Below are 12701 nucleotides of genomic sequence, written 5' to 3' on the forward strand. Positions count from 1 at the left end.
CAGCTAAACGCCGGTAGCAACAGACTATACGGACTGAACGGGAGCAAGCACAAACCAGGACTTGGCACTTCTACTGGAGAGTGCGGACTACATTCGACCAACAACTAGACATTCGTAAGACACAGTTAGACAGGGACCCGACGAGGAACACAGACAACAGGTGGGTTTAAATACACATGGGGTAATTAAGGGAATGAGACACACCTGGGAAACAATCAACGGGGAAGACGCAGAGACAGACTCACACGGAACAGTACTACACAGAAACTCAAAAAAACCACACAGAAACACGGAACATGACAAGCATGTACCCGGTCAGTGCTAGAGACCTTCTCAGAGAAAAGGTTTTCATATTGGAAATTAATTTGGTCGAAGTTTGTAGATTTTTTTAAAGTTGTAATTTTAATAAAACCTGCAGAGGTTGCAGAGAAGGTCAGCGTCAGGTGACAAAACAAGCTACCAGGCAAGGAAACATGCATGGTTACTCTCATCAGATATCAGGTAAACATCTAAAATAATTGTTTACTGTTCTTCACTACTCCCATTAAACGCTCCACCACTGTCTGTTCCTGTTTGTTAGTGCAGTCTCTGGGTTGCTGGTGTCTCTAGTGGGCATTGGGGCCAGGCAGGTAGACCCTGGAAAGGTCACCAGTCCATCACAGGACAACACAAACACACAGGACATGAAACCATCCATGCTCATAGACACCTAGGGGCAGATATAGTGACCTATTGACCTAACATTCATATTTAGACGGTCAGAGGAAGCCAGGATACCCAGAGAGAAGGCAACAGTCTAATCAACTACTCTACTGTGCTGCCAACAAAACAACGTAAAAAGGTTTAAATACAATAAAAACATATTCCATGGGTAAAATGTAGTTTAAATTATCCTAATCTGATTTAAAAAAATTAGTCTTAGGTTAAAAAAGATGCCTAAGATAAAATCAGAATATAAATGAAGAACTGTCATTTTGTGTTTCTTCACCTTCTCAGAGTTTTACAAATTGCCAAGTCATCCTTACTAAGGTCTACACTATGTGGGATCTAAACATGAATATTCATATCGTTCATGAATCCTCTGCTGAAACTGTTTTAAATTTCAGTAATATATTCTGTGGTGGTTTCAAAAATACACATTTATAAAGGTATCAGCCACTTCAAAGCAAACTTAAAGAATTTTATTAATATCCCAATAGCTTTGTGTTGCAATTTATAAGCATTTAAAAAATCAGCTCTTGATCAAGAAAACTGAACCAGTCATAAACCTCTCAGTCACCTTCCCTTCCTACGGTTGTGCCCTGTCGGTCCTGGAGGGCCAACATCCTGCATGTTTTACTTCCCTATCTGGTGAAAGTAACAACCTTTTAAGCTCTTACCTTACGCCTTTTAACGAGGTGTGTTAAAAGTAAGACATGCAGGATGCCGGCCCTCCAGGACCGACTTTGGGCCCCACTGGTGTAAGAAAATTAATGGATGGATGTTTTCACTGAGCTTCAGATATACAAAGCAATGGAGTATTTAGCAACACTAAAGCCCTTTATGGATAGTCCAAGTTTAGCCTCTAAAAATCAAAAATATAATGGAAAGCCAAACATTTCATCAAAACATTTCAATTTTGTAGCCATATATAAAACATAAACACATTTTTACATGAAATGACATGGCACAATTACTGGCACCCTCTGCTGTTCATAGGGCTTGAACGACTACATATTTTTTAAGGCCGACTACAACATGATACTAGACGAGTCGATGTCGACTAATCGAGGTGACGTCATAGTGCAAAATGCTTCACAACTACTTGGAGGCTTTATCAGCTATTTTCACAGCAATTATTGTCACCCCTCCCCTTCTCCCGCTTTTACTAAGTCTAGTATGCAGAATTAAAAGAGCAATAAACAGATCATTCTTCGTGAGCAGCGGAGAAAAGTTTGTTGCACAAAGTTGGGTCTGACTTTTTTTTTTTTTTTTCCAAACACCGGCTGATGCTAATGATCTCTGGACAGCTACTAGTATAGGAGCCAAATTATCACACTGACCACAATGGTGCTTTTGGAACATCACAAACTAAACTTATTATGAACGGATCCTGTTTAGTTACAGTTTAATAAGCCTCCTGCTGCTCCTCCTGCTGCTCCTGCAACTCCTGCTGCTCCTCCTCCTCCTGTTGCTCTTCCTTCTGCTGCTCTTCCTCCTGCTGCTCCTCTTGTTGCTCCTCCTGCTGCACCTCCCGCTGCTCCTCCTGTTGCTCTTCCTCCTCCTGCTCCTCCTCCCGCTGCTCCTCCTGTTGCTCTTCCTCCTGCTGCTCCTCCTGCTGCTGCTCCTCTTGTTGCTCCTCCTGCTGCACCTCCCGCTGCTCCTCCTGTTGCTCTTCCTCCTCCTGCTGCTCCTCCCGCTGCTCCTCCTGTTGCTCTTCCTCCTGCTGCTCCTCCTGCTGCTGCTCCTCTTGTTGCTCCTCCTGCTGCACCTCCCGCTGCTCCTCCTGTTGCTCTTCCTCCTCCTGCTGCTCCTCCCGCTGCTCCTCCTGTTGCTTCTCCTGCTCCTCCTCCTGCTGCTCCTCCGCCCGATGCGCAGCAGGAGGCTCTGCTGACTCAGCAGCGGCTCTCTGAACCGACATGCAGACGGTGGCAGACACCGCCTCGATCAGATCCTCAGGATGAAGCTTGGACTTAGTTTCCAGATGTAGTCAAACCACATCTGTAAAGGAGCGTAAAGCTGCCAGGTTAGAAGCTTCAATACGCAGGGTGACGCTGATCAGTTGGGGTAGTTGAGGGATAAAAAAGCCTGACATCATGACGCGTTGTCGCTCCGGTAGTCTTTTTATTTATATTTTTTAAAGGATTTTTTCGGCACTAGTTTATTTGACAGCAGTCTGACTGTAAGGGGGCAGAGAGAGCGGAGAGAGGCCTGGGCCCAGAGAATGGAGGACGGGAGTCGGACTCCTGACTACCGCGGGCTAAAGTCTCTGTATGTGGGGCGCCGCGCTAACCACCTATTGCAGTAGCCTATACTGTAAATTTCTCTTTGTTAAATTATTTACATTTTTATATAATTTGAGCTTTCTGACAAACTCATCTAGTTCACCTTCTGTCATTTCCTTGGAAAAATCTGTTTTGTCACGTGATAGCAACTAGTCGACTGGCCCAGAAAAAAGTCATTGCAGAGAAAAGAATCGACTAGTCGACTATTTGGTGCAACACCTAGTTCAAACCTTGTTCTGCTCCCTCCTGCAGAACAAACACTTAGTCTTGTCTTACAACATTTCTCTAGTTTTAAACATAGACTAGAGGAACTACTGAGGCTTTACCTTCATACAATCTCTTCTGGCTCACATCTGAGTATTTCTCCTGGACTGCAGGTCAAATCCTGACCTCAATGTCTCAGATTTCAACACCAAAGAAAATCAAGGAATGCCTGGATTTACTCAGTGCTTCAATTACAAACAGGTGAACGATTCACTGTGTTTTTGCTAGCTTTTTGTAGCACTTGAATTTATTTAGGGATTTTGGATGGCAAAAATCAATAAATAAATAAATGCAGTGTGTATTTAAATGCACACTACATATAAATCCAATGGATCCCTGGCATCCACTGGGATTAGAGACCAGAGTCGGCCAAAGCTCAGATCCACACGTTTGAGAACTCCTCTAAAAATGTTTTTAGCTGCCATTTTAATAGTTCAAATGCCACATATGCCTTAATATGGATATTAACTCTGCATTACTTTCATTCCAACTTTCATATAATCAAAACAAGAGCCCAAAGACTTTGTAGGGGTCCTCATGTAGGACTCCTTCATGGGAAAAAGCTGTTGCATCAGGCAAACCTTCTGGACAACGAAGGAAGAAGTTTTCTCAAAAGCTGTTTAATAGTTGACACCAAAATATATGATCTACAGTAGCTTTGTCTGCATGGTATCTCAAACAGACTGGGGTACATTCTAGAAAGTTTATTAGAGCAATGCAGACGATATAAAACCTTGAATTGTATGAGACACTGTCTAGTGCAGATAGAGGAGGTGTGAATACTTCCAGGCAGCGTTGCCAGAACCCCTCAGTAATCTCTCATCCAGATTCTGTTCCCAAGATATTCTTGTCTTCACCCATTGCAAAGGATTATTGTTCTGAATCATGAAATGTATTTTTGAAATATTTTTTTTTTTTGCATTGGGATTGACAAAACTTAAAAGTTGTATGAATTTAAAAAAGTGAAATGTACAAGAAACCATATCTTTTTGATGCTTGAACAATAAAATAGTCAAATTTGTACAGAAATACTATATATTAAAAATGTAAAATGTTCTTTGTTACAATGTGATATTTATATTGTAATAACTAGTGCATGATAGTGTTAAACAGAACATCACAAAGTCAGAATAAACCACACATTGTCTTGTTTTGATTGCTCAAAGTTTTATTCTTGCTAAGCCAAAGAACAGAAGAAAGTTTTGCTTAGATGATCCTTTATTATAACTCATTCAGTCTGATCTGATTACAGAGAGACAATCCAGCTGCTGTTTGCTTGTCGCTTCATTCCTTAGGTTGCATTAAAGAGAGAAATGATATGAAGAAAAGATGCAGAAATATCTTTTGGTTTTCTTAGGAAGGTGCAAAAAGGCAGGTAAACAGAAACTCCTAGCATTCATCCTCCACTGGTTCTGTTTTACACATCAGGCCTCTTTGGGAACCTCAACGTCTTCTGAGTCTCTTGGCGCAGACAGAAGGCCGACTGTGATTACACCACATGTCATCCCAGCACTTTGCACCTAAAAGCAAGAGAATAAATATGAGTCGAACATCACGTACTGCAAACCCTGAAGTGACCTACGCAGTATTATGAAAATGATTGGAAAGGATGATGTAATAAACCTTCTTGACACAAAAAATGAATATAAACTCCTGCTGTTGATGCAGTAAATGTACAGTTAAAACCAGATATTTACATTCACCAAATGATACACAATTTTTATCTTGTCTTTAGTTAAATATGTTCAAACTTCTCTTCTTTTAGGTCTTTTAGAATTACCTGAAATTACTTCTTTTCAGAAAACTAAACTATTTGAGAGACCATTTTTGTAATTTTCTTCAAATACAGAAGTTTACACATTTTGGTGAGAAAACCTAAATGTATATAAACATTTAGGTTCATACAGTTTTAAAGACAATTATCCCTGATACTGGCCAAAATGTATGAAAACATCTGAATGAGAAGAAAGTCACAAAATGAATTTCTAACAAATATTCTTAAGTTTTTCCTCACAATTTCCCAATTTTAGTAATTCTAGCCGACCGAAAATAACAGAAGTTTTGTCTGATTTAACTTCTGATGTGTTTGTACAAAATGTCTACATGCAGAGAAAATAAGCTTTTCACACAGAAGCTATTTATTAACTGAAAAAAACAGACGTGATATTTTCTTTTACCTGAATGGTTCATCTGCAAACAGTGCTGGCTGCCTCGTGAATTATTAGGCTCTCCTCGACACCAGTTTGTGTACCTCATAGGACTTCCATCGCTCCACAACCAGGTTCTCTCCTAGAATCATGTTCAGTAGATGACACATTTCATTCAGTGTTTCACAAAATACATAACAAATAAAGTGTAGTGGCTAAAGTACCTGCTGTGCATCAGAGCCTCCAAGCCATGTTTCTCTGGAATTACGACTTGCTGCAGTTATCAGAACCTGAACCCGGCGGTACTCGTACGCGTTGTGAACTGATGCAAGGTTTGCTCCCATGGACAGACAGTTTTTCTACAGAGAAACACGACAGTTTTCTGAGGTATTAGCTGGGTTTTGTTAATTAAGAACAGTGAAATCAAAGAAATCAAATGAACATAAGAGAACATTTTTGTTGGAAATCACCTCAGCATTCGCCCAAGTCATGGATCTGGCAACATAGCGAAAGCAGCGACCGTTGATTTTAGTCCAGCCACGAGGACAGCACTTATAAAATGGGAACCGGTAAGGTCTTCCTGAAGACAAAGAAATACAGACTTCCAGTCAAGAGGCGTACGTCAGCTGTGAACCGACTCCAGTTTTCTGGCTGATCATCCTTTAAAAAGCTTAACCTGCTGAGTCCTATTTTAGAAGAAACTGATTTTTTTTTGTCTGAAAAACATATTTTTTTGCTAAATATCAGTGTTGTGGTACTCAAAATTGTTCTTGGTCTCGAGACCGGTCTTAAGACCATTTTTTCTGTGTTTTAGTAACTTAACCAGGGCTTCATAATGAATAAATACTCACCGCAAAGCCTGAACCTGAGGCCACTGGCCAGAGCCATCATGGAGAAAACAAGAAGGAACACAGCCAACAACTTCATGATGGAGATGGAGTGATGAGGCACGCTGAAGGCAAATTGAAATAAAGCATACATGTTAATAAAATTCAAACATGTTGATAAAACGATGAGCAGAAATTTGATCAGCAAACCTGATGAAGGATGATCTGTCTTCTTAGCCAGGAGGAACCTTCTGCCTTCACTGCAGAATCACTGGATACTTATAGAGCTTCTGATCTTGACACAACATGAGGAAATGACACAGATAAAAATTCCACAAAAATGCTCTCTGTGAACAGGTCTAGTTCATACCTTGCCTCATCATTCAGCATTGACCAAACCAAACCTCATTTTTGTGCTTGTCATGGATGTGACGGTTGCAGCATGAAATGTTCTTAGGGATGTTGTTCCATGAACATTAACTGAAAGTGTAACAACTAAAGGCCTGCACTTTGACACTGCTGGTTTTTATCCGTTTGTTGATAGTCTTTGTTTCTATGAGCATTTTTCAAAGGTCAAAATGCAAATCTTTGCTTCCACCTACAATCATAAATGCTATTTATTTTCCTTGGAATGTATAGCGTTTATGAACACTATGCACAGGGCGTGCGCGGACTCCACATGTACTTTCCATGGACATTTGAGACGTAATACTGACTGCCTATTTTCTTGTTACGAATTCCTTTATTTCTCTCAATCCTAATGGAAACTGGTTGGATGCCTAGCTCTGTTTCTTCTCCATCCGGAAAGCCTCAGCTTCAGCATGGGACAAAGTGGCAGTCACATCATCATCCTGCAAAGTCAGCGAGCCGCTGCTGAGTCAGCACAGCATCCGGCTCTGCATGGCAGCAGCAGTCTGCGATGAAATGAACTGCAATCAAATGGAATCTGTTCATAATGAGTTTAGTTTATTATGTTCCAAAAGCACAATTGTGGTTGACGTAATAATTTTAAATCTACATGTGCAGCCATCATAAACGAGCATGTACCCGGTCAGTGCTAGAGACTAGTTGATGTCGACTTTTATCATGTTGCTGTTGACTTTAAGAAAATAATGACAGGTATTTTTCCTTTCGAACCTACATAAAAGAACCACAGACAACGTATATGAATTTTATGACCAAGCTTTTGCAAAAGGAGAAGACTCCGCCAACTGCTCCTCCGAGCCGTTCACAGAGCGTTCTGGTCTGCTTCAGCGTGAGCCCCTGTTTTATTGTCAAAGCAGAACAGCCACAGGGAGCAACCAGGAAAAACAACAGAGGTCGTAAAACATTTAACCCAAACAACTAGCAACCCAGTTCCAGGTGTGATATCTGATTTACGGCCTGAGCCCGGTTCAAATCTCGGTCAAACTGTCAACAAAGAGGGAAGATAAACATAAGACAACCTAAGTTAGGAGGTATTCTGGTTGATAAGAATTTAAGGTCTGAGAAACACAGAGTTAACTGTCTCACATGAAGATGAACAGACAGTTGTGACCTCCAGGTCAGTTCATACACACATAAGGAAGAGAACACTTTAACTGAAAATCACAATAATACTGAATGTTGATTAACTATTGATTAACATTAGACTGAATATGAACTAAAGTAATAACAAAATGATAATACCATAAAATCCCTAACAAATACTAAGCTGTGTAACCCCATTCTCAACTTTATCATATTGTTGTCACATTAAAAATAGTTCGATGTGAACACTGTTTCCACCGGGCAGTTTGCTGTGTGACACCGAGTACGCACACACTGTCGTAAAAAATTGATCTTTGGGTGGACATGTATGGCAGATGTCCACTTCTAGTCCGTGTTGAGTCTGCCTCAGGTACATGCAGGCTGAAGTACGCCCGAGTGTGTGTGGACCTTTAGACGAAGTACAGTAAAAACCATTTGCCCATTTGTCATCCTCACAAACTGAGTGACTATAAAGGGAAACTAGAGAGGTGGAAACCTGGACACCTGACCTATGAAGGAGCTACAAGCTTAAGCATCTCATATGGCAGAGACTAGCTGATATTCCAGTTAATATTATTTTCAGAATCAATGAACACAATATATTTATTCAAAAAATGTTTCTTAATGTTCCTCAGTAACAGTTAGATAACATAAATACCAAATATATATTTGTAACTTTCTCTTAACCCTCCTGTTGTCCTCGGGTCATTTTGACCCGAGGACAACAGGAGGGTTAAGGACCATTTTACTTTATTTCTAATTGAATATGTGGTGAAAGCTGAAAAATAACTCACTGGACACCACACTAAAAATATTAAAACATATTTTTTGATGAAAAAGGAAGCCTATGAGGGGAGAAATGCTTCATCATAGTCCTGTAACCATTGCCTGTGGTTTACGAAACCGTTGTGCAATTAATAGTTTAATACATTTTGCATTTGCTGCATCTTAATGCGTCTAATGTTTATCTGCCAACACTAAAACGTCTTAAACTTATTGTGACGTTGCTGGTGTGGGTTTCTGGTGTTTCTCTCCAGTGGGCATTGGGTACAAAGCAGGTAGACCCTGGAAAGGTCACCAGTCCATCACAGGACAACACAAACACACAGGAAATAAAATCATCCACATTCATAGACACACAGGGGCAGTTTAGAGCAGGGGTGTCAAACTCCAGTCCTGCAGGTTTTAGGTGCGCCACAGGTACAAAACACTGGAATGAAATATCTTAATTACCTCCTCCTTGTGTAGATCAGTTCTCCAGAGACCTGATTATTTTATTCAGGTGGTGCAGCAGAGGCACATCTAAACGTTGCAGGGCAGTGGTTTAGAGTGACCTTTTGACCTAACATTCATATTTAGACTGTCAGAGGAAGCCAGGATACCCAGAGAGAACAAACCAATCTAATAAACTACTCTACTGTGCTGCCAAGGAAACAACGTCAAAAGGTTTTAAATACAATAAAAACACATCCCACTGGTAAAATGTAGTTTAACCCTTTTGTCCAGAAATGGGGTCCAACTGACCCCACACACGTAAAACTTGTATCATTTTCCACAGTCCTCTGTTTAACTCAGTCCTCGCTCCCGCAAGGGTTAAATTATCCTAATCTGATAAAAAAAATTGAGTCTTACGTTAAAAAACATGCCTAAGATAAAATCAGAATATAAATGAAGAACTGTCATTTTGTGTTGCTTCACCTTCTCAGGGTTTTACAAGCTGCTAAGTCATCCTTACTAAGGTCTACACTATGTGGGATCTAAACATGCATATTCAAAAGGTTCGTGAGTCCAGTTGTGCCCAAAGTCGGTCCTGGAGGGCCAACATCCTGCATGTTTTAGTTCCCTACCTGGTGAAAATAACAACCTTTAAAGCTCTTGCCTTACACCTTTTAATGAGCCATCATTTGATCCAGGTGTGTTAAACCAGGGAGAGAACAAAAAATGCAGGATGCCGGGCCTCCAGGATGTAAAATGTTCTTTGCTACAATGTGATATTTATATTGTAATAACTAGTGCATTATAGTGTTAAACAGAACAACATGAAAACAATAAACCACACATTGTCTTGTGTTGATTCCTCAACGTTTTCTTGCTAAGCCAAAGAATAGAAGAAAGTGTTGCTAAGATGATCCTTTATTATAACTCATTCAGTCTGATCTCATTACAGAGAGACAATCCAGCTGCTGTTTGCTTGTCGCTTCATTCCTTAGGTTGCATTAAAGAGAGAAATGATATGAAGAAAAGATGCAGAAATATCTTTTGGTTTTCTATGAAGGTGCAAAAAGGCAGGTAAACAGAAACTCCCAGCATTCATCCTCCACTGGTTCTGTTTTACACATCAGGCCTCTTTGGGAACCTCAACGTCTTCTGAGTCTCTTGGCGCAGACAGAAGGCCGACTGTGATTACACCACAAGTCATCCCAGCACTTTGCACCTAAAAGCAAGAGAATAAATATGAGTCGAACATCACGTACTGCAAACCCTGAAGTGACCGACGCAGTATTATGAAAATGATTGGAAAGGATGATGTAATAAACCTTCTTGACACAAAAAATGAATATAATATTTTGTTTGTTAAAAACATACACAATTTGTAACTTTTCTGAAGGTAATTAAGTACTAATTTCTCTCATTTTTAGGTCATATTTATTAGAATGATTTATTTTTGATACATGCCAGAAAAGTAAACCAGAACATTTTTTGAAAGACCATTTTTGTAATTTTCTTCGAATTCAGAATTTTACACACATTTTGGTCAGAAAACCTTTAGGTTCATACAGTTAAAAAGACAATTATTCCTGATTCTGATCAAAATGCATATAAACATCTGAATGAAAAGACAATTACAAATCTCAAAGAAATATTCTCGCAGTTTAGGAAATGGAAATAATTTTGGTAATTTTGACCGACATAAAACAGAAGTTTTGTCTGATTTAATTTCTGATGTGTGTGTACAAAAAGTCTACATGCAGAGAAAATAAGCTTTTCACCCAGAAGCCATTTATTAACTGAAAAAACAGACGTTATATTTTTTTTACCTGACCAGTTCATCTGCAAACAGTGCTGGCTGTGTCCTGCATTATCAGGCTGCCCTCGACACCAGTTTGTGTACCTCATAGGACTTCCATCGCTCCACAACCAGGTTCTCTCCTAGAATCGTGTTCAGTAGATGACACATTTCATTCAGTGTTTCACAAAATACATAACAAATAAAGTGTAGTGGCTAAAGTACCTGCTGTGCATCAGAGCCTCCAAGCCATGTTTCTCTGGAATTACGACTTGCTGCAGTTATCAGAGCCTGAACCCGGCGGTACTCGTATGCGTTGTGAACTGATGCAAGGTTTGCTCCCATGGACAGACAGTTTTTCTACAGAGAAACACGTGAGAATTTTTTGAGGTATTAGCTGGGTTTTGTTAAAATAAAAGAGATCAAATGAACATAAGAGAACAGTTTTGTTGGAAATCACCTCAGCATTCGCCCAAGTCATGGATTTGGCAACATAGCGAAAGCAGCGACCGTTGATTCTAGTCCAGCCAGGAGGACACGGCCTATAAACCGGGTAGCAGATACGTCGGAATCCTGACCAACAAATACAGACTTCCAGTGAAGAGGCGTACGTCAGCGGTGAACCGACTCCAGTTTTCTGGCTGATCAACATTTAAAAAGTCTGACCTGCTGATTCCTATTTTAGCTGGAACTGATTTTTTCTTTCGTCTGAAATGTTGCTAAATATACCAAGAAAGTCACTGTGGTGGCAACAGATGGGCGACTTTGTTTAATGAAAATGAGCAGACATGACCTGCTGGGCAGGTTTTTCAGTCAAACCTTTTTCATGGCAGAGCAGAAGAGGACAGTGGTTGATCTTTAGCCCTGAGCTGAGGTGGATAAGATCGGTTTCATCTGTATCAACAGATCAAAGATCTCCCAAAATTAAGGAAACTGATGCTGATTTATCAGTGAGCCCTATTGTGTGTGTGGCGTTAGTCTTAATGTAACTCCCTCAATGACAGGAAAACCTGTGACTCTTGTGCAAATCAGCAGAGCCATAATCTGGAGCAGCTGTAGACACTTTAACCTGGAGTTAGTTTGTGTTTCTGTGTTTTAGTAACTTAACCAGGGCTTCATAATGAATAAATACTCACTGCAAATCTTGAACCTGAGGCCACTGGTCAGAGCCATCATGGAGAAAACAAGAAGGAACACAGCCAACAACTTCATGATGGAGATGGAGTGATGAGGCACGCTGAGGGCAAATTGAAATAAAGCATACATGTTAATAAAATTCAAACATGTTGATAAAAAGATGAGCAGAAATTTGATCAGCAAACCTGATGAAGGATGATCTGTCTTCTTAGCCAGGAGGAACCTTCTGCCTTCACTGCAGAATCACTGGATACTTATAGAGCTTCTGATCTTGACACAACATGAGGAAATGATACAGGTAAAGTTCCTCAGAACTGCTCTCCATAACCAGGTCTAGTTCATACCTTACCTCATCATTCACCATCAACCAAAACCACACCTGGTCTTTGTCCTTGTCATGGCTGTGACAGTTGCAGCAAGAAGGGTTTGGGAAATTGAGCAACATTAACCGAAATTGTAGCGACTAAGACCTACACTTTGGCACACCGTTTGTTGATAGGTTTTATTTCTATGGAAATTTTTCAAAGGTCAAAGTGCAAATCGTTGCTTCCACCTACATTCATAATGCCATTTATTTTCCTTGCGGTGTCTGTTTATCATTCAATTTTCATTCAGAATACTAACAGCAGATAACCTTAATGCCCCACATACTTGGGCATGCTGTGCACACTTTGTGAGCTGAGCAGACTCCGCGCCTACTGTCCAGATGTTTGAGACTGAATACTCGAGCGTACTGCCTGCTTATACTCTTTTGACAAATTCCTTTAATTTCTCACAATCCTAATGGAAACTAGTTGGACTAGTTTCCACTGTTTGTTACCTAGCT

At 40.2% G+C, this 12701-nt stretch overlaps 3 protein-coding genes across 3 annotated transcripts in view; all 3 read right to left on the minus strand.

Moving 5' to 3' along the window:
- Nucleotides 1-12701, minus strand: part of LOC148154337 (ladderlectin-like) — a 78540-nt gene that overhangs the window by 52659 nt on the left and 13180 nt on the right. The window lies entirely within an intron of this gene.
- Nucleotides 4391-6540, minus strand: LOC106913010 (galactose-specific lectin nattectin-like). Its single transcript, XM_088015807.1, has 6 exons — nt 6433-6540; nt 6247-6347; nt 5866-5975; nt 5620-5754; nt 5426-5537; nt 4391-4768 (listed from the first exon to the last, which is right to left on the minus strand). The coding sequence occupies exons 2-6, from the start codon at nt 6320-6322 to the stop codon at nt 4692-4694; spliced, it is 510 nt and encodes a 169-aa protein (XP_087871933.1). The 5' UTR covers nt 6323-6347; nt 6433-6540; the 3' UTR covers nt 4391-4691.
- Nucleotides 9847-12178, minus strand: LOC106913661 (galactose-specific lectin nattectin-like). Its single transcript, XM_088015805.1, has 6 exons — nt 12061-12178; nt 11875-11975; nt 11199-11311; nt 10964-11098; nt 10770-10881; nt 9847-10165 (listed from the first exon to the last, which is right to left on the minus strand). Exons 2-6 carry the CDS (start codon nt 11948-11950, stop codon nt 10089-10091), a joined length of 513 nt encoding a protein of 170 aa, XP_087871931.1. The 5' UTR covers nt 11951-11975; nt 12061-12178; the 3' UTR covers nt 9847-10088.

The sequence above is a fragment of the Poecilia mexicana genome, unplaced genomic scaffold (genome assembly GCF_051168715.1).
Source record: "Poecilia mexicana isolate PSO_F unplaced genomic scaffold, ASM5116871v1 scaffold_18, whole genome shotgun sequence".
Taxonomy (NCBI): domain Eukaryota; kingdom Metazoa; phylum Chordata; class Actinopteri; order Cyprinodontiformes; family Poeciliidae; genus Poecilia; species Poecilia mexicana.